Source organism: Nycticebus coucang, chromosome 8 (assembly GCF_027406575.1).
Source record: "Nycticebus coucang isolate mNycCou1 chromosome 8, mNycCou1.pri, whole genome shotgun sequence".
NCBI classification, from domain to species: Eukaryota; Metazoa; Chordata; class Mammalia; order Primates; family Lorisidae; genus Nycticebus; species Nycticebus coucang.
Window position 1 is genome coordinate 8,718,104 of NC_069787.1, and position 24,155 is coordinate 8,742,258.

Below are 24,155 nucleotides of genomic sequence, written 5' to 3' on the forward strand. Positions count from 1 at the left end.
CCCCATACCTCCCGGCAGAGAGAGGAACAGGGGGAGCCCCAAAGGCAAGGAAAGAGGCAGTCCCCCATGGGCAGGCAATTGGGCTGGGGGAGCAGGGGGAGACACGGTGAGGTCTCCAGGATTTGAGACCAGTGACAGGTGATGCCAGGAAAGAGGCTTGGTCATTACAGACTGGCTGGGCTGCCGATGGGGGAGACCTTAAGGCAGGTGGCTCCCTCTGGCTCTGATGGGTCACAGAGAGGCAGTGGCAGCTAGAGGAGGCCTGGGGTACAGGGGGCGTCTCATCTGCATTTGTTTTGTCTTCAGGTTGACACAACTGAACTGGTTCATGAGCAGGAGCCAGGAGGGAGAAATTTCAGGGACAGGGGACAATGGGGTAGAAGAGGAGGTGGTGGCAGGTGGAGGTGTGGGGTGAGCCAGGCATGAGACATGCGGTTGGGAGGGAAGGAGCTGGGAAGACAAAGAGCTGAACTTAAAAGCAAACTGCATCCTTCCTTACTCAGAGACGCGGAGGAAGGGAGGGAACAGGAGGTGCTGGCAGTGGAGGGGACAGGACAGGGACCACCCAGGAGACCCGTCTCGCTTCATACGGTTCTCATAGCAACATTACCATGGATTATAGTATAGATGAGACCGTCCATTCTCCCACTGCAGCAGAATAGTTTCCTGAAGCATGTAGTTGACAGGGTCATGCCCCTGTTTATGATTCTCCTGGGCTCTCACTTTATAAATGAGGAAACTGAGGCCCAGGGAGGTGAAGCAACTTGCTTAACTTGTCCAAACTGAGACTGGAAACCAGGTTCTTTGATGCTGACCTGCCCCACTGCCTGCCGGAAGCCTCTGGCTCGGGCTTCTCCTGTCCCTGATGGTCTCGGCAGTGGTTCTTAACCTTCCTAATGCCGCGATGTATTTTCACTGCTACAGAGGGGTCTCGACCCACAGGTTGAGAACCACTGATCTAGGGGCAGTGGCTAGAATCTATTATGTGCTCCCTCTCTGCTGGCTGCTCACACACAAGAGTCTGGGGAGGGAAACAGCCTCCCACCCGGAGGGATCTTCTAGCACCACAGTGGGGCTGGTCTGACCAGAGACCGGCAGAATTCCCTCCAGTCTCGGCCAGTACTGTACGACCACCACCACCACGTGGGAGCAGCTCCCAGCCAGCCCGGGAGGCCTCATCTGCATTTTCTGCACGGAGCCTGCAAACGGGTCACCTTTCTTTAACCTGCCATGGAAGAAAGTGCTGCCAGGGCCACGCAGACCGCCCTAAAAGCTGGCACTCCAAGGCTAAGCTATAAATAGCCTCAAGCAACAAACACACAAACAAAAAAAGGGCCATCACCAAAACAAATGCACTTTCCCTGCCCCCTCCAGGGGCACATGGCTGCCTGCTGACTTGGGAATCTGCTCTCACTTTTCTGGGAGGAAAGAGGTGCAATCCCTTCCACTCTCCTCATGGATGGGGAGACTTCTACAGAGTCCAGAGCAGCGCCCCTAAACCCAGCTGGGGACTGGTAAGGCCCCTCCTCGGCATGGAGTTCAGGCCTGTGTGTCACTCATTCATCCAGCTGGCATTGGCTGGGCGCTAACTCTATGCTGAACACCCCTATAGTGGTAAATGAACAGGCTGCTCTGCCCTCAGAGAGCTTATTATCTAAGGCTATAAAAGTACTAACAGGGACAGTGGCAGTTTATATTTTCCCCAAATGCACCACCTGCAGAATCCCATCTAACTTTCCCAGCATCTTCTGGGGGCCACTAGAGGTGAGGGCCACTATTATTCCCATTTTATTGATGTGGAAACTGGCTTAGGGAGGTAACATGACCAAGAAGGCAGGGACAGAACCTGAAGCTACATCTGTTCAACTTCAGAGGCAGAGGCCAGAGCCACTACCCTGTCTTGGGGAAGATGGAACAGAATTGTGTAATTTCTGTGTTAGTGGAGCCTGGGGGCATAATTACCCATGTTGGTCAGACAGTCTGGAACTACCTCTCCAACTTCCTCTGTCCCTAATGAAATCCTCCTCCTCGAACACACACACACACACACACACACACACACACACAAGTCCCCAGCAGTCCCCAATCACCCTGCCCTTCCTCACTTTCCAGCATTCATTCTCCCTGACCCCTCAGCTGGGAATGTCCTTCCCAATTCTCCCAAGCCATCAAAATTCTACCTGTCCTCCAAGTACCAGTACAAATATTTGATGCAGAGCCTCACAAGTGTCTCCTGGGTCCCTACCGGCCCTCTACACTGAGACTCTCACTGCACCAGACCCTGCTAGGCCAGAACTCAGCCAGCTTTTTCTGTAAAGAGCCAGAGAATAAATACTTAAGGTTTTGCAAAGCATACAATCTCTGTCTCAATGCTTCAACTCAGTCCCAGCAGGGTGAAAGCAATCACAGGTCATTTGCAAATGAATGGTCTGCCTTTCTTCCAATAAAACTTTATTTACAAAAACAGGCAGCAGCTGGGATCTGGCCAGTAGTCTGCTGCCCTCTGTCCTAGGCTAATGCTTTCCACAGAACACTAGTACTTCAAGATACCCTGAGCTCCCAGGTCACACTGGGACCTCATTTGAGATTTTTCTTGGAGATTCTCAATGCTGATTAGAATATTAAAGACTCTCTAAGTCCTGAAATAAAGACACTTGTATAGCTTTATCTAGCCCAACGTTTCTCAAATTTATTTACAAGTGTTCTTTACTGAAACATAAATTAAAACAACAATGAGATACCGCCTCACATTCACTAGGATAGCTAGAATCAAAAAGACAATGGCAAAGTTACCAAGGATGTGGAGAAACAGAACCCTTAAATGCTGCTGGTGCCCATGTAAAAGAGTCCAGCCACTTGGGAAAAGGGTTTGACACTTTCTTAAAAAGTTAAACACAAAACTCAGTGATTCTATTCCTGGGAATAGAAAGCATATGCTCGAACAAAAACTTGTACATAAATGTTCACGGCAACATTACTCACAACAGCCCAAGGTGAAAAGAACTCAAAGTTCACCTACAGATAAATGGATCCACAAACATGGTATATCCATGCAACAGGATTTGACCTAGCTACAAAAAGAATGGAGCACCAATTCAAGCCACAACATGGAAGAATCTCGAAAATGTTCCAGAAGAAACCAATGAGAAAAGACAACAGATTTTAGGACTCTGTTTACATGCACTGTCTACACTTGGAAAATCACAGACACAGGAAGTAGCTGAGCAGTTGCTTGGCGGTGGGAACGGAGATGGAACCTATATTATGGTGATGACTTCATACTCGGTAAATTTGCTCAAAACTGTACACTTAAAAAGGGTGCATTTCATGGCCTATAAACTATACCTCAATAAACTTATTAAAAAGTTATTCAGAAGGAACTGCCCTCCCTCCACACTTCTGCTTTTCTAAACCAACACGTCTAACATGGTGCAGAAAACACAGGCTGGAACAGAGCACCGGGCACTTTAGTGAATGTTGCCTTGTTTCTCACACATTTTCCAGAGGAAACACAGGCTCCACATAGATGTCTTCCTTGCCTGCAGTCACAGACTGGTGGGTAGTGGAGCCTGGCCCGGAACCCATCTCCCATGGCCAAGTTCAATGTCTGCTCTTCCATCCACATCTGTGGGGTGAGAGCCGGGGAGGCAGGAGGGAGTGAGGAGAGGGGAGGTGGGGACTACTATTCAGAGCAGCAGGAATACAGGGACAGTTCCCAAACTTGCACCTCATAGGGAGACGTGAACAGAGGTTTTTCAGGTCCGGAGGCAAAGTGCACAGAGCAAGGTGAGAGACAGGGGATGCCACGGGTGCATCAAGCCACATCCACACTCATGGAACACGGATACTAGGCAGTGGAAGGGGCCTCCCCACTCCCACAGCTGAGATCCTCGATTCCAGCCCAAGAGAGCTGCCCAGGCCATGATGCCCTGGTACGTGCCCAAGAAAAAGCAACTTGAAGCTCAGGCAAAGTTGGCCCACGTTTGCCCCCAATCCCTCCTGAGGTGTTTCATGTTATGCAGGCAAAGCGCCACTGTTGCCACAAAGAGACAGTAGCCAGGAATGACATGGTGCATTAGGAACAGCCCTGCCTGGGAGGGCAGCATGGGGCAGGCAGTCTGCTTCTGGCTTGGGCACATCCCACCAGACCTCCGGTGCTCAACCTCCAGGCTCTGAATGGCCAGTGACGTCACACTGTCTGTGCTCAGTCAACACCCGGAAGTGCTACATAGCCACATCCTTGTCCTGCTGATGAGGACGCTGAGATTCTCAACTGCATGCCGAGGTCCCAGCTTGCCTGATCCCGGATGTTTCCCACCTGCCCTGCTCTACAGGGAAAATGGGAGTCACCACTGGGGGCAGGGATGAGTGTGAATCTGCAGGGTTTTATATACTTCCTTGTGCTTCTATTAAAAATAACTCAGTCAAGTTATTCTGTTCTCAACCCTGAATTAAGTCATGAATTCATTAATGCCTCGTGCCACTGGCTGGAGGGCCATGCAGGACACTCCGGAGGCCAGCACCAATTGACATCTCACTGTCACAGCAGATTTGAGTCAGGACGAGTCTCACACGAGACACTTGGCTCAGCTGGAAACTATGGTGTCCTTTTATAAACAAGATTCAAGTTATCTCCTAAAGGAACTTCTTGAAGGTCAGGGAAGACATAACGCAACAGGGTATTTTTTGTTTTGGAGCCTTCTGTTAGGCTGTTCCTCGTGAGTTTCTTCCTTCCTCCCTCCCTCCCTTTAATTGCCTGTCAGATATACTTCCCGTCTGCTGAAAAACTCTTCCTTGGAGAGCCTCGGTCCACAGGGCTGCAGAGCAGAGGCACGCACCAGTCAGAGCCTGCCCCTAGGATGAGGCAGGCAGGCAGCTGGCCACACTGCAGGCACAGGCGGGAGCACGGGACAGTGGAGAGATGCAGGTGGAACAGAGAGGCTGGGCACAGACTCACAGTGAGAGGCACTTTGGACAAGTCCTTTAGCCCCTCCCTACCCTCAGAATGCTCTGTGAGGCTCGGCACCCGTAGCACAGTGGTTACGGCCCCGGCCACATGCACCGACGCTGGCAGGTTCCAACACAGCCCAGGCCAGCTAAACAATGACAACTGCAACAAAAAAATAGCTGGGCGTTGTGGCAGGCGCCTGTTGTCCCAGCTACTTGGGAGACTGAGGCAAGAGAATCACTTAAGCCCAAGAATTTGAGGTTGCTGTGAGCTGTGATGCCACAGCTCTCTACCAAGGGCGACATAGTCTCATGGCCTGGGCACACAGTAGGTGCTTAGTAACTAAATGTGATCTGCTTTTCCCCTATCATACCCATCTGGACATAAAACTCTTCTGGTTCAGTAAATCACGGCTTCCCGTTATATACAGCAAGACATCAAGGGGAAGACACAAATGCCCTTCTGGCTGATTTTATACACAAACATTTTCACTCAAACCATCAAAAAGGCATAATAATACTAGATGGCAGCTATTCAGGATTTACTAAGCCCAATTAGTACAACTGCTGCTCAGTTGTGGTAATTGGGCTTAGTAATCGCTTTGTTCCCATTTTGCAGACAAAGAAAGTGAGTCACAGAGAGATTTCAGTAAGGAGCCCAAGGCCAATAAGTGGAAGCAACAGCATTCAAATTCCTGCTGTCTGGCCCCACAGCCACGGTCTCTGGGTCCCCACGCCACACCCGTACGCACAAGCAGCACCTCAGCTGGAGGTTGCAATGCAGCGTTCAGACTGCAGCATTAACTAGTCCTTCCTGGGCCTGGGGCTCTGTCAAGGGGACCCCCCGGCGTTGACGTCCCAGAGCACATAGCTTCCTATGGGGTGAGAGAAAGAGGCTCTTGGGTTAGTCCTTGGGCCTCCACCCCTTAAACTTCCTGTGAAGAGGCCTCCATGCTACCTGGTGAACATGGTGGCCACCATGGTGGGTCTGGTGGGGACAAGAGAGCCAGAGCTGGGGGCTTGGGCAAGAACCCCTCCCTGCTTCAGCAGCTTGGAAACTGAAATGCTATGTGTATTGTGTTTTCTTTTTACTTAAACATGCTCCCTACATTTTCTACAAAGAAAAAAGAGAAAAGACACCTATCACCTTTGCAGTAAAGAAATCAAGTGTCTGCTGGAGAATCCACCTCTATGAAAGGCAGGCGAGGAAAGGGGTGGATTCAATTTCTGAACCTCGGAACTTGTGTGCTTTGACGAGGCATAAAGGAGAAGTAGGAGAATGGTCCCAAATTTACAAGAAAGTGTCAGCAGGGAGAGAGTCCAAAGTGTTAACAGTTGTCACTCAGAGAGCGGGGTTGGGGAAATGTATTCATAAGTTATACGCAATCTGTACGCAAATGTGTCACGTGTATATACCTGCTGTGTTTTAATTGCTTACGACAACTTCCACTATTTTTAAAATCAGTTAAATATTCAACACTTAGGATAAAAAGGTCGTGACACCCTGTTTCAGCACAAAGTGCTGATCTGGGTATTTTGGGTGGCTCTCCTGAGAGCTCTGAGGGCTGCCCAGGCGGGCTCTTCCCCACATCAAGGGGACCTCCTCCCTGTCCCCCTCAACTGTAACCAGGCAGCCCCAGCTGGGAGGAGCCAGGATGACCCTCCCTTGGAAAGAGCAGCCCTCGGTCCCCTGCACACCAGGGGCTCCAGGAGCAGACAGGACGGCTTTGGGCTCTGGAGACACGAGCTGGGGGACCCCTCAGTGTCTCCCAGACGATGCTTGGTTAATAGTAAAATGCAATTTCTTTTTCTTCCACCTGCTTCAAAGGCTGGTTTAAGAAATTACGCTAATGTTAACCAAAATGATATGATAAATAAATAAATACATTGGCAGGGTGAAGCCAGGGCTATAATGGGATTTGTCCCACAAAGAGAAGGAATCGTTATAATAAATAACGGCTTATTCAGTAAAAAGCGCCTATTTTTTTTTTTTTTTTTTTGCAGTTTTGGCTGGGGCTGGGCTTAAACCCGCCACCCCGATCTATGGGGCCAGCGCCTTACTCTTTGAGCCACAGGCACCACCCAGCTCCTACTTTTTTATTATGAAATAATCATGCTCCTAATTTTTTTTTTATTTATTTTATATACTACAAAAGAATACAAAGCAAAAAGTAAAACTCTTTCTATCCCTTCCTGGGTGATCTGTCAGTAGCTTCTTGTAGATCCTTCTAGACACGTTCTGTGGGTACAGAGGCATACACGGTTCATATATTTTTATGCATACTGTAGGATACATTCTACCCCTCACATTTTACTCACTTTTAGCTTAGCGATCTCTTCCATATCAACACATTTTCTGCCTCATATTCTTTTTACCCATTCTGTAATTTATCTCATTAGTGTCATATTTAAGAACATTTTACACATGTCCATTTCCCTTTTTTCTTTATTATTTTCAGACACAGGATCTTGCTCTGTTGCCCAGGCTGAAGTATAGGGGTATAATCATAGCTCCCTGTGGCCTCCAACTCCTGGGCTCACATGGTTCTCCTGCCTCCACACACACACTTAGCTAACTTTTCTATTATTATTTTTTTTTATTTTTTATTTTTTTGCAGATTTTGGCCGGGGCCGGGTTTGAACCCACCACCTCCAGTATATGGGGCCGGTACCCTACTCCTTTGAGCCACAGGCACCGCCCTTTTTTTTTTTCTTTAGAGATGAGGCCTTGCTATTTTCCCCGGGCTGATCTTAAACTCCTGGTCTCAAGTGATCCTTCTGCCTCAGCCTCTCAAAGTGCTGGGATTATAGGCCTGAGTCACTGTGCTTGACCATTTTCTTTTCAACTACCACAAAGAGCACATGATATCACTTCTGAGCCCTCATCTCACAGGGAATTCTGAGGGCAGTGAGGGGCTAAGGGACTTGTCCAAAGTGTCTGTAGACACTCTCAGCCTATACGTAACTAGCCTGGGCACACCACAGAATAAACTTCCAGAGTGGAATTTTGGGGACAAAGTGTACGTGTAGCCAAAGTGCTGAGGGTAAACATCAAACTGGCTTGCACTGCTGCTGTCTGGGGGTAAAAAAAAAAAGTAAAAAAGAGCCTGAGAAGCTGCCCATCTGCCTCTATCGTAGTGTTTTCCAACCTTTTTTCTCTCACAGCACACTTGAACCTATAAACTTCCACGGCACACTTAAATTATGTTGATCCAAAAAGAGTAAAAACAGCATGAATAAACTTATGCGCTTTGAACTTCTCTCAAAGAGAATTTAATTAATGATCTTTAAAATGTTCACAACACACCTAAGATTCTCTCACAGCACATGGGTGTGACACTGAAAATCACTGCCTTGATCAGGACAAGCCCACCAAGAACGGGTGGAGCGAGAAGACCTCTCCCAGCGAGGGGTGGCTGCAGGGAGTTAATAAATCAGAGGGACCATTCCCCTCCTCACCTCCGCGTGTGCCACAGCCAGGCAGGGTGAGCCCTTGTCTTCCCAAGAATGCTTCCGCCCTGCCTTCCCCAGCCGCAGCGGACACCACCTGCACCCAGCCACCCCTCTCCCCGGGTGGGCGGGAACCTCAGCGGTGCCACGACCGACCGTCTGCCTTATCCTCGGACTAATCGTACAGCTCCTCAAATATAACCTATGAGGCACCTGGCAGGGTCCTTTCAAACCTCTAGGAGGGCGCTGAGGTCCCTTCCCTCTGCCACAGGCTCTCCAGCTGTCTTGCCACTCCCCATATGGCCTTGCACTCTGGGGTCACTTCCCCCACCCCCCAGTTCCCGCATCCCCAAAGGTGGATCCCAACACACACAGTTCACTCCCTCACTTCCTGCTCAAACACTACCTCCACAGAGAGGCTCTATCTGACCCCAGACACTCTCTGTCCCCTTACCCTGCTGGCTCATTCTTCAGGAGACTTGGCCTTGCCTTAAAGTCATGCTGTCTGCCCACCTAGATGTCTGTGCTGTCAGCCCCACCCCCACCCCAGCCTGAGTCTTCATTTTGTTCATGTTACATTCCAGAACCTTCAATGATACTGCTGTATAGTAGGTGCTCAATACAGACTCGTTGAGTGACCAGATGCTCTGGCCCCTGCCTACCTCCTCTGCCACCCCCCAGGCTCCAGGAGCAATTGCACCGCAGGTAAAATCTGCACATGACTCAACATACAACTTCAGGTCTCTGTGCTGTTGCCTGTATTATTCTTTCCACCTAGTATGCCATTCACTCACTCCAGGGCCAACCACATGAACTTCTATTCATCCTTCAGAACCCAGCTTGAGTATCACCAACTTCGTGCAGCCCTCCTCAAAGCCCAGACATCCAGGCTTCCTCACGTCCGCTCTGGGTAAACATCCTACTGATAAAACTATCACCTTGCCATTCAAAAACTCCTTTTGTTTCCACTTCCAGCTTCTCCCACTGGTCTGTGTGCTTCCTCAGGCACAGCCTCATCTTTCTCACTATTAATAAGGTACCCAGCACCCTGCATGTCCTAAGGAAATATCAAAAGAACAATCAAGTGAAGAAAAAACAGACCAAGCGGGTCTGCCACACACCCACTGTAAGGGACAAACAAGACTGAGCTGATGAGCCTTCCCTAGGGAATGAAAAGAATCCTCATGCGGGCGGCGCCTGTGACTCAAGGAGTAGGGTGCCGGTCCCATATGCCGGAGGTGGCGGGTTCAAACCCAGCCCCGGCCAAAACACACACACACACACACACACACACACACACACACACACACAAGAAAAGGAAAGGAAAAGAATCGTCATGGACCTGAACAAAGCATTCCTTGTATAAGTGACTACCATTTATCAAGCATTTGCAATGTGCTAGGCTGTCATTTGATGACATCTACCATCCACCACCCCACTTTCAGGGCACACAGAGGTTCAAAGAGGCTCTGTAAGTTGCTGAGGATCATACACTTAGCGGGTGGAGGAAGCCATGATTTAAACTGGGCTCTAGAATTTGCTGGCTCCAGTCTTCACTCTGGCCAGATGCAGGGTGTTGGGTGGGAGTTGAGAAGCAGGTGATCCACACTAGCAGGATTGGACAGTACCACTCAGCGTTCAGTTTTGACGTGGGGAAAGGGTCTGGGGGGCACTTCTGATCCTAAGCAGGAGCACAAAGCTACTCTAAGCAACCAGGCTGACTCTGCACAAGCCTCGGCAGCTGAGGCTCAGCTGTGAGTCTGCACCTGCAGAGACAGGGCTAGAAGGGACATTTGTTCCTCACGTAACGGGAAATGACTCAGAGACCCTGCATTTCATGCCTCAAAGGTCTTCAAAAGCATTATCTCATTTAATCCTCACAGCAACCTGAAGTGGTGATAAGGCAGGGAACAGGGTTATTCCCCACATCATAGATGGGAGAGCCAGTCACATGCATTCCATTTACACATTCAAACCCTTCCAAAGGGTTTAAGATGCACTGGGCTTGGTAGAGGAGAGGTCTCATTCAGTCCTCAGCCTCGCAAGTGGGTGTTATCAGTATTTTGAATTTACAAACAAGGACACTGAACTCCAATAGGGGGAGAAATCTTCATTTGCTTGTTCATTCAGCCACTCTTCCCTCATTCATCGCAACAAATATTACTGAGCACCTAGAATGTGCTCTCAAGACAACAGGGAACAAAACTAGACACAGTGTTTGCCAGCACGGAGGAAAGAGGGAAAAACAAGTAAACACAAATACAAGGATTTGAGATAAGAATTATGTAGATGTTAAGAAGGAACGATGGGGTTGTGCTTGGGGTGCTGATCAGGTTTGGATGGTCGGAGAGGGCTTCTAAATGACACTGGAATTAGGACCAATGATAAGAAGGACCCATGATAAGAGGCACAAAGATCTGGTGAGGAATCTTCTTGGCAAAGGGGACAGCAAAAATCAAGAGCGAGGGATAAGCCCAGCATATCCACAGGGCTAGGAGGAGGTCAGCATGAAGGAGGGTGGTGGCCAGAGGGGAAGATGGGTTGGAGAAAGCAGCAAGAAGATGCCCCTGCCCTGGCTGCATCCTAGTTCCTCTGATCTCAAATTACACATCCAAAGAAAATCAGTTCCAATGTCCACACAACTTAAAAATAAAATATAAAAGCAAAACTCCGGGTGGTGCCTGTGGCTCAGTGAGTAGGGCGCCAGCCCCATATACCGAGGGTGGCGGGTTCAAACCCAGCCCCGGCTGAACTGCAACCAAAAAATAGCCAGGCGCCTGTAATCCCAGCTGCTTGGGAGGCTGAGGCAGGAGAATCGCGGAAGCCCAAGAGCTAGAGGTTGCTGTGAGTCCTGTGTACATCACGGCACTCTATTGAAGGCGGTAAGGTGAGACTCTGTCTCTACAAAAAAAAAAAAAAAGCAAAACTCCTCTAGTAAAGATAGATCAGAAAGACAAGGCCTCATACTTCTGAATTAAGAAACAGAACTGAATATCCTTAGAGCTTAATTTGGGCCCAGCACACAAACACATGTTTGTTGAAGGGATGCTGGGCAAAAAATGATTTATTCCTAGTTTCTCCATAGCGAGCAGAGAGTAGTCTGCAAAAACCTGGACTAAGGGGACTTCTGGGCTTGAGAAAGAGAAGCAAAGATGAATCGAGGTTCATCTGATGCCACCACACTGGTTACACACTTAGGAGCACTCGATCCCACCAGGAGCTACAAGCTCGGAATTTAGAACTGCAGACATATTTAGAGAAACGCACGGATGCCAGATGCATAATGGGTTACTAAGGGAAACCAAGATGGCCTAATTTTGAAATCTGACATTAGGAAAATGTTTCCCCTGCCCCATAGTCCCCCTGCCAGAGTCAGAATCCAGGACTGACCCAGGGGCTGAGTTGTTCTCATGGGCTAAGCCAGTAATTACAATTTTACTCCAAACAGGAAAATGAAACTTCAGAATGGTGGGGTGGGCAGGTGGCCACAGCCAAGGCATGACCAGTGGTAAGGAGAGAAGTAGCACCTTGTAATTGCTTTTAGAGAAAGCTGCAAGCTTGTCTGACCTCTTCTTTTGGAGTCGAGGACGTTCAGAGTCTGCGTCCCCCAAATCTGCGCAGTGTGTTTCTTCTGTGCCCTGGGAGCTCAGACATTTGTCAAGTGAATGAACTAGCAGGTTGCTGAGGCATCGACCAAGCAATGCGGCCCCAACGGAGCTCCCTGGAAACAGGAACACCAGGAAGGTGTAAGCAGAGCGGGGCATTTCTGAACCAGTGACACAAGGAAAAAGCCAAGAGAGCTGGTAAGAAAATGTTTTTGAGAAGCCTTGATCCAATATTTGAAGGGCTGCCCATGGAAAGGTATGCTCTACCAAAGCCCCCCAAATTGACTTTTGGCAGACTTTAAGAACTTCTTCTGAGCAAAATGTTTCCCAGATTGTGTTTACTGGAATAGTAGAATTCTAGCTTTCAGGAGGTGGGGGACACTGCTGGGTGGGGGGAGATTTGTTTCCAATTTATTCCATGGACAAATAAGTTTAGGAATTTGGATTCATCAAAGGTAAATGGATGTTCTCACTAAAGGATGTAGCTGTAAGCCCTTCTCAAACTTATGTGAAACCATATTCTAATTTCTCCTTTGGGGAAAAGAGAAATTAGAGTTGCCTGGCGAAAGCATTGCATGAAGTGGCACTTTGAGGACGTGGATCTCAGCACTGTATACAGACAGAGATGCGACGTGAAAAGCTGGAAACTAGAACCATGGGTTCAGCCTCTCATGGACTTTCTAGCAAAAAGGCCCTTACACATGAGACAAGCTGTCCCTTTCTGCCACTGGGGTACAAATGAGTGGATGCTATGGTTATTGCAAAGAGATCGTAGAGGTAATCAGTGATGCTGGGTAGGAGGCTTAATGACAATGTAAGGTCCTGCCAGAGCCCACTTTGACTATTTTCACAGAGTACTTTTGTTTTCTTTTGTTTCTTTTCTTTTTTTCTTTTTTGACAGATTCTCATTCTGGGTAGAATGCCCTGGCATCATGGCTTACAGCAACCTCAAACCACACAGACTTAAGAGACCCTCTTTGCTTCAGCCTCCCAAATAGCTGGGACCAGAGGCACCTGCCATGATGCCTGGCTAGTTTTTCTATTTTTAGTAGAGATGGGGTTTCACTCTTGCTCAGGCTGGTCTTGAGCGCCTGAGCTCAAGCAATCCACCTGCCTGGGCCTTCCAGAGTGCTAGGATCACAGCGTGAGCCACCATACCAGGCCTCTCACATAGTATTTTCTAGAACACATTGCCTGCCTGCCTGCCTTCTTCATTCATCCATCCATTCTATAAAGGGTCATCAAAAGCCTTCCACCACCTGGCAGTGGTTGAGTAAAACCTGACAAGGTGCTGCTCTGTAAATGCCTATTGGGGAATTCAGAAGATCAGCAAGTATGTTACACAAATAATGATTTAATGAAGGTTTTCGATATGTTACAAAGAAAACAAATGGTGCAAAAACAAGGGAAACTTACACAGGGAACTTGTCTAGTCCGTAGTTTCAAGATGAGCTCTCTACGGAAACACAGATACCATGTTTTGCAGACCTTCAAATGTGCAGGTCCAAAACAAGTCTCTGCCATTCCTCCAGGAAACCATACCCAACAAGGTCTGGAAACACCGCATAGCACAGGCCCATTCAGGACAGGAGCCTCCTCTCTAGCACATATCTAATGGATGCTCTATTTGAGACTATGATTGAGTAGGTGTACTATAGCTAACCAGGTGATTTCACATGCTGCTGCTCTGCAGCCCATATTTAAGTAGCACTATTCTATAAAACATTTTAAAAAACAAAATAAATGGAGAGCTAACTATACCATGCTCATGGACTCACTCATGAAGATGTCAAGTTTCCCGAATTAACCTCTGAGTTCAACATGTTTCTAATCAAAATTCCCACAGTTGTTTAATGTTGTTGATGACCTTGTTTAACCTAAAAAGCTGATGCTAAAATTCATTCGGAAAACAGTTCTGAAAAAGAACAAAATGAGGGAGTTGCCTTACCAGCTCGAGGCGTAAAATAAAACTATAGGTATGGTATTAATACTAAGATAGATAAAATAAAAATATAGGCGTAAAATAAAACTATAGGTATGGTATTAATACTAAGATAGATAAAAAAGACCAATAGACCAGAGAGTCCAAAACCAGACCTGTGCTTGCAGGAAAATTATATATGAAGGATGGCCTCACAAATCAGTCAGGAAAGAATGAATAATCAGTAATTAAGGCTTAAAAAATGGTTACTTACATTTTAAAAACTGGATTTCTACCTCATACCATATTAAAAACATTAATTTCTATACAGATTGTATTCCTAAATGTGACAAAACCCAAAACTTTAAAACTCTTAAAAGAAAATACAGAAAATGTTTATAACTTTGGGGTAGGGAAATATATCTTAAATAAGACACCAGCTGTCCAAACCAAAAAGATTGACAAATTTAACTTCAATAAAATCAAAACTTCTGTACACAATATATAAATAACACAGAAAAGCCACATACTAGGAAAAGATAACGGTATCTAGAATGCATCAAGAATTCATATCTATAAGGAAAGATAAATAATCCAAATAGAAAAGGATATGAACTTGAAGTTCACAGATGAGGAAATCAAATAGGGAAACAACATAAGAAGGTACTTAACCTCAAAAGTCATTAGAGAAATGCAAATTTAAAATAATGAGGCATCATTTCACACCCATTACAGTGGCGAAATAAACACTGACCAGACCAAGTAGTGTCCAGCTGTGAAGCAGCAGAAATTCTCACACCCTCTTATTTAGAGTGTAAATTCGGTCAATTTCTTCAGAAAGCAATTTTGCATTACTTGATAAAACTGATGATGATTGTACCTTACAACCCAGAAATTCCACTCCAGAAAGCCTGGATAAGACATTCACCTAGTGTGCTTAGTAATCAAGAGAAATGAGCCTGTCAAGCAGACCCAGAGAAATACAATGTAGACTATTCATACAATGAAACAGTCTATAGCCAAAAAAATAAAATAAAAAGAACCAACGTAACATGTACCAATATGGATACATCTCAAAACCAATGTTGAGCAAAGAAACAAAGTTATTATAAAAATGTAAACCATGGATAGCATTCATACAAATATTTTAAATTTGCAAGAAAGACCTCAGCAGTTTAAGAGGCATACACATACGCATCACTAATAAACCTAGACTGAACATAGTGATGTCTAGAGAGAGGAAAGGAAAAGGATCTACCTGGAAAAAGAATTACAATCACTCATAAAACCAAGGCTCCCTCCTTCTCGACACACATACACTGTTACTAATCAGCCTCAGGGTAAGGGAGGCTTCTTCCAGAAGCCAGGCCTTTTCAGATTGAAAAGCCTCAGAAAGTATCTCAGCCTTCCACAAATACAGGAAACGTCTCTTCAATACCTGAGGCAAGGGTTCCTCCTACCTCCATAACAGGAACTCCAAAGTCAGGGCCACTGCATACAGCTACACAGGTTGTGCATCCCACAATTCTGGAGTGTCCACTTCATGATGTTGATAATGACTTCTCAGGTTGCTCAGGGTACAGCTTACACAACTGTACCCAGCAGCCCTGGAAGGGTCTCTTAGAGAACTATGCCCACCTCTGTGGAAATGGCCATCAGCACAATTACCGCTTATAATTTCAGTGGATTTGGATTCAGACACACCCCCAACCATGATCAACAGCCCTACCCTGGTCAAACGCGTACAGGGATGGGTGCTCACCACCTTCTGAAGTCCTTCCACACAATGCTGTGCGACCAAGCTCTTCCTTAAATGTGTTTGAAACCTTCCTCCTTATAACGTCTATCCATTAGAGTTGGTCTACTTCCTTTCCATATGACACTTCAGCTACTCGATGGAAGCTAACATGTGCCCCCCGGAGACTTCTGCTTTCCAGGCTATATATACCATTGACTTAGCTTATTGCAAATGTGCTATAGCTCCCCTTTTGTTCAAAATGAATTTTTAAAGTGTCCATCCTTACACCAAGCCCTTCCTGCCCTCATAAGCCACCAGGCATGCTGACATGCTGTCAAAGAACAAAAAAGCACTTCTCTCAGCCACCCCTCTAGGAACCCCTGAAGATCTGTCTCTACTCTTGCATATAAAGCCACACAATGCCCACAGAAGCCAGGAGATGTCAGGCCAGAAGAAGAGGTGGGCTTTTTCTAGGGACAGGTTATGGCCAATTGACCAGAAGCAGGACAGAGTCCCACAGGCCCAGGAGGACAAGTTCTTTTCCACTTACTCCCAAAACTCCATGACGGGGGAGGTGGCATTTTGCAGGGACACATGGCTGTAGTTGCTCACATTCAGTTTCTGGAACTCCACACAATTCTCTACAGTGGAAACAAGACAAGAAAAACGAGAAAATTAACGTCCACCAGGGTTGAATCTTAAAAAACATCCCAAACTCACATGCAACCAGGCAGTTTCATCTAGCCGCCCCAGGTAAACACACTTCAAAGAACCCCGCAAAATCAATACTTCACAAACAGTTAAAGGTCTTCTGTTGCAACTTTACAAACAGTTAGAGAGATTTGGTCTGATGAGATTAAGAGGAAAGGTCTTGGGGGCAGGGGACGGGGCATTTTCTCCCACCCATTCCCACCCTATGTGCCCTGTCAAGCCCTGCTCCAGCCTTGCTCCCAAATCTTTTTTCCTTTTCTCCACTTCCCTGCTTCAGGGCTGTCCATGGCACTTAATCTGTCATGCTCAGCAGCCCCAGGTGGAATAGAGGAACCAAAGGAATGGGGGTCAGTTGTGATGGCCCTCGGGCAGTAATGTAATTGAGGCCTAGGCTTTCTTCAATTAAAAAGGGGCTAATTCCACAGCTGGCTCATAAAAGTGTGATGGTTGGAGGAAACAGCGTAAGTCTATGAGGGTAAAAAACGCCTGATGTCCTCATCATTCCCCTTCTCAATTTATTACACGCCTCTTCTCATCTCAGTGATCAAGGGACATAAGAATCTCAAGTAGAAAACATCCTAATTTTATCCTTCAAGGCCCACAGCAGCTCATTAACCCTCTTCCAGGAAGCCTCCCCTGATCTCCCTCCTTTGAATTCTAGGAAAGGTAGAATTCAAAGCACCCGCCCACCCAAGGAATCACCTTCTCCAACTCCGTTTATTTTGAAGAGGAAGAATTTAGGGTTCAGAAGTAGTTAAGGGACCCTCACCTGTACCCTCTTCCTCCTTTATAAAGGCAAGCCAGCTAGGACAGAGTTGAGAATAAACTCCAGCCAGGGATCCACCTCCTTTGGACGGTTATCCCCCAGTGCTGTCTACCCCTCTGGGCCCCTCTGCAGGGGGCCCCTAGGGGAGCTCCCCAGGAGCTGACAGAGCCGCCCCTCTGCTGACAGAGCCGCCTGGGGGAGCTCCCCGAGGACAGGGCCTCCTGCACCTGTTCCCCTCCAGACCCCCAGCCTGCACCCTGCACAGCAGGGCGCTAACTTCACTCTGGCAAGTCTTTCTCCTCTTGTACACATGAACCCTCCAAACCACATTTGTCATCTCTTATATGTGGGGCAGGAATCTCCTCTTGTGTGTGATGTTTCAAATACAGGTGTGATGTTTCAAATACAGCAGGTCTTCCCCTGCTTAGAAAGAAAGGGCGCTACGAACTAGTGGAAGAGAGAGGTCTGCCGTCCACTGGGGAAAATTCCCCAATTATCTGCCTCCTCCCTGCTCCTCTTGTCAAGTGCTGAGTATATTCTGAAACAAGGTGACCTGGGAGGCCACAGGAGTCTGGAAGCCTGAATTATAAGCACGATGTCTGGATGTGTCCTGTGCCTTTTGTTGGGGAGAGGAGCCTTTAGCTTTTATCAGATTCTCCAAAATAGTATTTCTCAACTTTTTTGTCTCAAGTAAAATAATTTCCCAGACACCCAAGGTTGAAAGTTATTTTTATTAAGATGATATTTAATCATATACAAATAAACAGTCAGTGGTAAAATCTTTGTGATTATAGTATTCATAGAACTATAAAAGCAAAAATTAATTTTGTAAATTAAATGCCAACTAAACTCCAAAACCAACAGAATTCAAAGTGATAGCAGACAATGAATGTGTGAGATAATACCATTTGGTGAAATTAAACAGTAGGTAGGAGACAGGGTCTGTTGAGGTCAGCTAGCTCATTCCTCCACCGGCGAGCTGAGATGCCATTCTACCACCTCTGGTCACGCTTTGCAAAACTTTCCTTCCTACAGTTTATTATATTCTCAACCAGACTTCACTTCGTAAGAAAGCTGTCAAGTCTCTCTGCTCTCTTTCCCTTGGTCACTATCATTCTATTTGCCAAACGCATCTTAAATTATGAACATGAACAAAGTTAGACACTGGAACCTTCTGACTATCCTCAGCTATAAGGTGTTTGTGCAGACAATCCAAAATATGTGCATATTTTTAGAGGATCTTCAAAATAAATACACACAATTAAATTATGATAGAGGACTCACAGGCCTGCAAGAATATGTCCTTGAATTGTAGTTTGACAAACACGTCTATGAGGTCCATGCTCAAAGGAAGGTTAAAAACCAGGGCCCTGGCGGTGCCTGTAGGTCAGTGGGTAGGGCGCTGGCCACATACACCGAGGCTGGCAGTTCAAACCTGGCCTGGGCCAGCTAAAACAACAATGACAACTGCAACAAAAAATAGCTGGACATTGAGGCAGGCACCTGTCATCCCAGCTGCTTGGGAGGCTGAGGCGAGAGAATTGCTTAAGCCCAAGAGTTTGAGGTTGCTGTGAGCTGTAACGCTGCAGCACTCTACTGAGGGTGACGTAGTGAGACTCTGTCTCAAAAAAAGGAGGGAGGTGCTGAAGAGAGATAGTGTGATTTCTGCACAATGCGACAGAGAGCATGAGAGCAAGACAGTCACACAGGGCCAGATGTCAGACTGCAGCACCGTCTAGGTAGGTCTAACGCCTAGTCTTCCTTCTATTGGTGACCAATATCATGCCCGGTCTCACTGTATCCCAGCCTTCAGGATGGCTGGCCACTGTGAGACATAACCTAACCACAGGTTATCAAACAGACGGTGAACAGGTTAAAGTGTGTGCCCCAATTCCACTCCAAAGGCAATGGCTGTCTAGAGCATTGCTGAGAAGGGTTCTGAGGCCAGCACTCTACTGAGAAAGACAGAGTGCTACAACAATTAGTGATGTCTGCTGTAGGCATCTTAGAAAGGAGTCGGTTGGTCAGGTATTTGTCCTCCTTGGATTATAAAATTCAAACATGATAGGAGGACAAAATGAAAAATGTATAAAATATCATCTAAATCTAAAACATGATCCATTTTAGGCAGCAAGGGGGTTGAATTCAAATAATCGAGTTGGTTTGGGCAGGTAAAGTAAATGAACAAAGTGAGCTGGGTGAGGACTGCAACAATTAAAGGACAGATATGTCACCTGAAGGCAACAGCAGCTTCTCAGCTGCAGCCATTGCTAGTAGGAATCCAAATACATTTTCTTTTTAAGAGACAGGATCTCACTCTGTTGTCACCTTGGCTGGAGTGCAAAGGCACAATCATATTTCACTGCAGCTTCAACCTCCTGGGCAATTTTCCCACCTTAGCCTCTCAAGTAGCTGAGATTAGAGGCATGCCTCACCACGCCTAACTAATTTTTCTTCTTCTTCTTTTTTTTTTTTTTTTGGTAGCAATGGGTTCTCATTGTGTTGCCCAGACTACTCTGGAATGCCTGGTCTCAAATAATCCTCTTGCCTTGGCCTCCCAAGTAGCTAGGACTAAAGGTGCATACCACCACACTCAGCTAACATACATTTTTAAAATTTGTTATTCATTGCTCTAAAGCCTAGCTGGCCTACAAGTCCTCTGGTTACAGCCCTTGATGTGATCTAACTTCTTGTTTTTACAAAGGAAAACCTGATACTCAGATAGGCAGGCCTAGAATTGGGATCCTGGTCTCTTGAATCTAAGTCCAGTGCCTTTTCCTCATACCTGCAAGGGGCTCTAACCCTGAATTTGAAAAACAAAGGAAAGAACCCCATTCTCCTAACCATGACAATCCCTGACCTCAGGCTTCAAGGGCTGCAACTCACAGAATGTACCAGACCAGATATAGACCCGACCCCAATTTCAGTGGAACCAACCGAGAAAACTGGTCTCATGATGACAGACCAGAGGCCAGGACTGATCTGGAGGATAAGAACATACCCTCAATCCCAGGTCCCCCTGCAGGACTAACAGAGAGACCTTCCATGGTGGCCATACCTGTGTTCCACTCATGCCCACAGGTGGCCCAGGGGAGCTCCGTGGTAAAGCAGTTGCATAGGTAAAAAATGGCCCATGCCAGGATGATGATGTAGTACACATTTAGATGGGCCTCAATCACCTGCGTTGCATAGCCAATGCCTGAAAGGACAGAGGAAAGGGAGCAATTTGAGTCTCTAGCTTTTAAAAACAGACTTCAGCTACCTTTGCAGGAAAATTTTATTTTCTTATTAAGTCAACACATACCTTCAAATAAAGGGCACACTTTCCTCCAACAAGTAATGCCACCTTCACTTGTGAATTGCCCCAGAGCTGTTTCCAAGAAAAAAACAGGAATTCCACAGCAAATAAAAAACACCACGTAAGGAATCAGGAAAGCCCCTGCAAGGATGCAAAGGAATGAGATTAAGACTTCCCCACCATTTCAGGTTTAGCACAAGAAATCTACTACATCAAACACAGGCCAGATACAATGTCTCTGAACTTGAGTTCAAGCTCCCCCTATGAGGACCGAAGTCAGAAATTGTGGCTGCGTTTGCCCTGCCACCTGCTACGTCAGGTAAGTTCACTTCACACCTCCAAGCCTCAGCTTCTTCATCTGTAAAAAAGGCCTTCATCCTTAATAGCCACAACACACCTCCCAGAATTACACAGCTAATTTGCTAATGTGAAAGAAAGCATTTTATTTGCTCAGTTCTTTCACTTACACACTCCATCCTCCAGCACAGGTCAAATTAATTCCCTCCCTGAAGGTTGCAACCTTCTTTTTCATTCTAAAAGTGACCTCAAAGACCAGGTAACGGGATCCCTTTCTCTTTTTTACTTTAGAAGTATCCTGCAAAAAAAATGTTTTGTCCATAAAGAAAAACACCAGCAAGAAATTTATAATGAGCCATATCAGGCCCAGTTAAGCAGACCTGCACATGAGGCCCAGGTGTGGAGTTGAGCTACAAGGAATCTGCAGTTAGAATATATGCAGCAAGGCTGGCTTTGAATCCATCTGGCAAAAGACCACCCTAAGCTTTAGTGCTGCTATCTTGGAACATAATACCACTTGCCTGGGCCTTTCTGCGAAACAAATTAAATAGCTGAAGTGAACATGAGCTATTACACCCAGAAGGGGATATTTCCAAATCTCTCATTCTCTCTCTCCTGCCTAATAACAAAGTATGAAAACACAGCTATTTGCCACCATCCGATCTCACAAATGAAGGCTTTAACTGAAAGTGCTTTTTGCTAAATGAAGTCTCTTTAACCACGGGATTAATAGCAACACTTTTGTTCAATCCTGATAGCAGGACCCCTTCTACCAGGTTTTGAAAGGGTATTAGCTTTTCTGGGCAAGCAACTAATTTAAAGTTTCATATTGGGAAAGAAATACTTTAAACTCTTTTTGGGATCTATAAGTAGGGCAGTATGTTTTTAAAAGGATAAATTGTTGCAAAATAGATACTCCAATTATATTAGGAGACAAAAGTTTATAAAAGGAAATAAGAGGATCTGTTTACTAAATCTAATCAGCAGGTCCCATAATATGTTATTTACCTGTGAACCCTTTAGAACTAACAGATGACACTTTCTGAAAGCCTTTTGGCCTGTGTATTCACCAAGCTAGTAATCCTTAAATAACTCAATAAAACCAGATCTGGGCAGCCAATGGAAACTCTTGAAAAGTTAGAGTAGGGAAAAAAAAAAAAAAAAAACTCTCAATGACTCATTTTTAAAACTTTACTCACTAAATCGGTGACAGAATTTGTACTGAACCTAATTTACCCTGTTTTCTGCTTTTAGGAATTGTGTGCATGTGTGTGTTGGCATAACAATTTCCTATTTGAAAAAAGATGGTAAAGCAATTTGTACCTGAGACCACCCTAAAGGGTTTCCAAATAGACATCTCGGCTTACAAAGGCTGAATCTGCAGAGAGCCGAGATTCACAGCCAAGAGCTCAGGGCACGTTTAGGGTCTCCAAGTCCACTCCCTCTCTCCCCCTTGCCAAGCCACCAACACCGGCAGCCACTTCATTACCAGTGCAGAGCAGGCTTGGAGCAGCCTGTGCCTTCAGGATGAATGTCCCCAAAGAAAGGGCCCAGGCCAAGCAGTACCCTTCTCACTCTCCCAGCAGCTGCCTGCACAGGAAGTCCTGCTCTGCACAGCCTGACAGCATGGTCCCTGCCAGCCAGCTTCTAAGCCACCTTCGTTGGGGTTTGGGAATTTGCTGGAGGAGCAGAGGCACAGCAAAGAGAGAGGAGAGCACAGACACAAGCTTTGTCTTGGAGAAACTGTGCCACCAAAGGTTTTATAAGATCCCTTGCCATGGACCTGCTGATATGGCAGCAGTTGGTCCTGAAGTCTGGAGCCTCTTCCCTGACCGAGGGGGGGTTGGATCCACTGCCCCATCTTCTGCCAAACTAACTTTGAGATGTCACTATTTTTTTTTTGAGATGTCACTATTAATGACACTCGCATCACTTTCCTTCTCCCCTTCCGCATCTCTAAGCAGCTTGCAAACAAATATTAAATCAGTGTTGTTGCTTTTGTTGTGGGTGATGCTGAGACCAGTAAAAGAAACTGCTTGGTGCCAATTCTCCCACAAGAGGGGTCCAAAAATATTGGCCCTAGAAATAGCCATAAGAGCAAACAAAAAGCTAGGCAGGAAAGCAAACAGCAATGCCTCACCAAAAAGTTCTCCCTGGTTTTAGTCCAATATCAATTTAAAGCAAGGCCTGTGAAGGCAGACTCCCATCCTTATTTCTAATTAAGTGAAAGTAAGTGTTTTCTCTGACCCTTGGTCTTCTCATCTGCAAAATGGGCAGACGGCTCCCTACACAGGTGACTGAGGATGAAATGAGATCACACAGGTAAAGCATAGTACGGCGCCTGGGAGCATTTCAGATGAGCTCAAAAACCAAACAACTCAGATGACTGTTAAGAGTCCTGTCTCTCAGGCCATTTCCAGTCAGAAAAGCCAGCACTCCAAGGGGCTACGCGTCTGCTGTCCAAAACACCAGCGGGCGCACCAAAAGCAAGAGCTTCCCGGTCTGGGTCCGCACCTCGTGCTAGGGACAGAAGGCTCCCGGCGGTCAAGTCACCGCACGCTGGCAGGTGCACACTCAGGTGCAAAGCGGCGCATGCACATGAGCGCTGGCACAGGTGAGCCGCACGCCAGGTGGCCCGAGGTCCAGGTTCTCCGCGAGGGTCCTGCCTCACGCAGGCGCGGGAAGGGGTCTCACGCTCGCCCCCTGGTCCCCGCCCCCACCGGGCGGGCAGGGCCCCTCCTTGTCCCCTCCCCGTCCCAGCAGCCTCACCTCCTCCGTTCTTGTAGCACAGGTAGGGGAAGCGCCACACGTTGCCCAGCCCCACGATCTCCCCGGCCACGCTCAGCACGAACTCCACCTTGTTGTTCCAGTGGCCGCGCTCGTGGACCGCCTTGTCGCGCTTGTCGCGCGGGTCGCGCGCGGGTGCCGCGCCTCCGCCGCCGCCACCCGGCGCCTCGGACTCCCGCGCCTCCTCAGCAGCCTTCCCGTTGCCCAGGGGCAGCGCCTCCTCCGCCGTCATGGCCGCGCTGGCTGCCTCGTGCGCCGGCCCGGCTCTGCGCCGCCGCCCCGGGCGGGCTGGCTTTTCAGGAGGCGCGAGCGGGCGGGAGGGGGAGGCAGGGGGTGGAGCTGAGGGACCGGGCCGGGCCAGCGCCGAGACGAGGACTGGGACGCGGCGCAGCAGCCGGGCCCGCGGGGCGCCCACGCCGCCCGAGCCCGGCGGGCCCGGGAGTCCCGCGAGCACCTGGCGCGCGCCGCGCACCCGTCCCTCCTCCCTGCCCACCGGCCTGTTGGCATGAGAGAGGAAGCGCGGGTTCAGGCCTAGGAGGACTCTGGTCCCCAAAGCCTGAAGTTCTACCACTGTCCCCGACAGTCAAACGCTTGGGCCTCGGTTTCTCCTCTCTAAGAAGAGGAGTGGACTCTAA

The 24,155-nt window shown here is 47.4% G+C and overlaps 1 protein-coding gene across 1 annotated transcript in view; it reads right to left on the minus strand.

Annotated features, from left to right (window-relative positions):
- Nucleotides 1–23,824, minus strand: part of SLC6A11 (solute carrier family 6 member 11) — a 127,168-nt gene extending 103,344 nt beyond the window's left edge. Inside the window, exons 1-4 of the mRNA XM_053599571.1 lie at nt 23,503–23,824; nt 20,443–20,577; nt 20,197–20,337; nt 16,212–16,302 (exon numbers count right to left, since the gene is read on the minus strand). Of these exons, the coding sequence (XP_053455546.1) occupies nt 16,212–16,302; nt 20,197–20,337; nt 20,443–20,577; nt 23,503–23,752 (617 nt within the window). The 5' untranslated portion in view covers nt 23,753–23,824. The remainder of the gene's footprint in view (nt 1–16,211; nt 16,303–20,196; nt 20,338–20,442; nt 20,578–23,502) is intronic.
- Nucleotides 23,825–24,155: the final 331 nt, after the last annotated feature.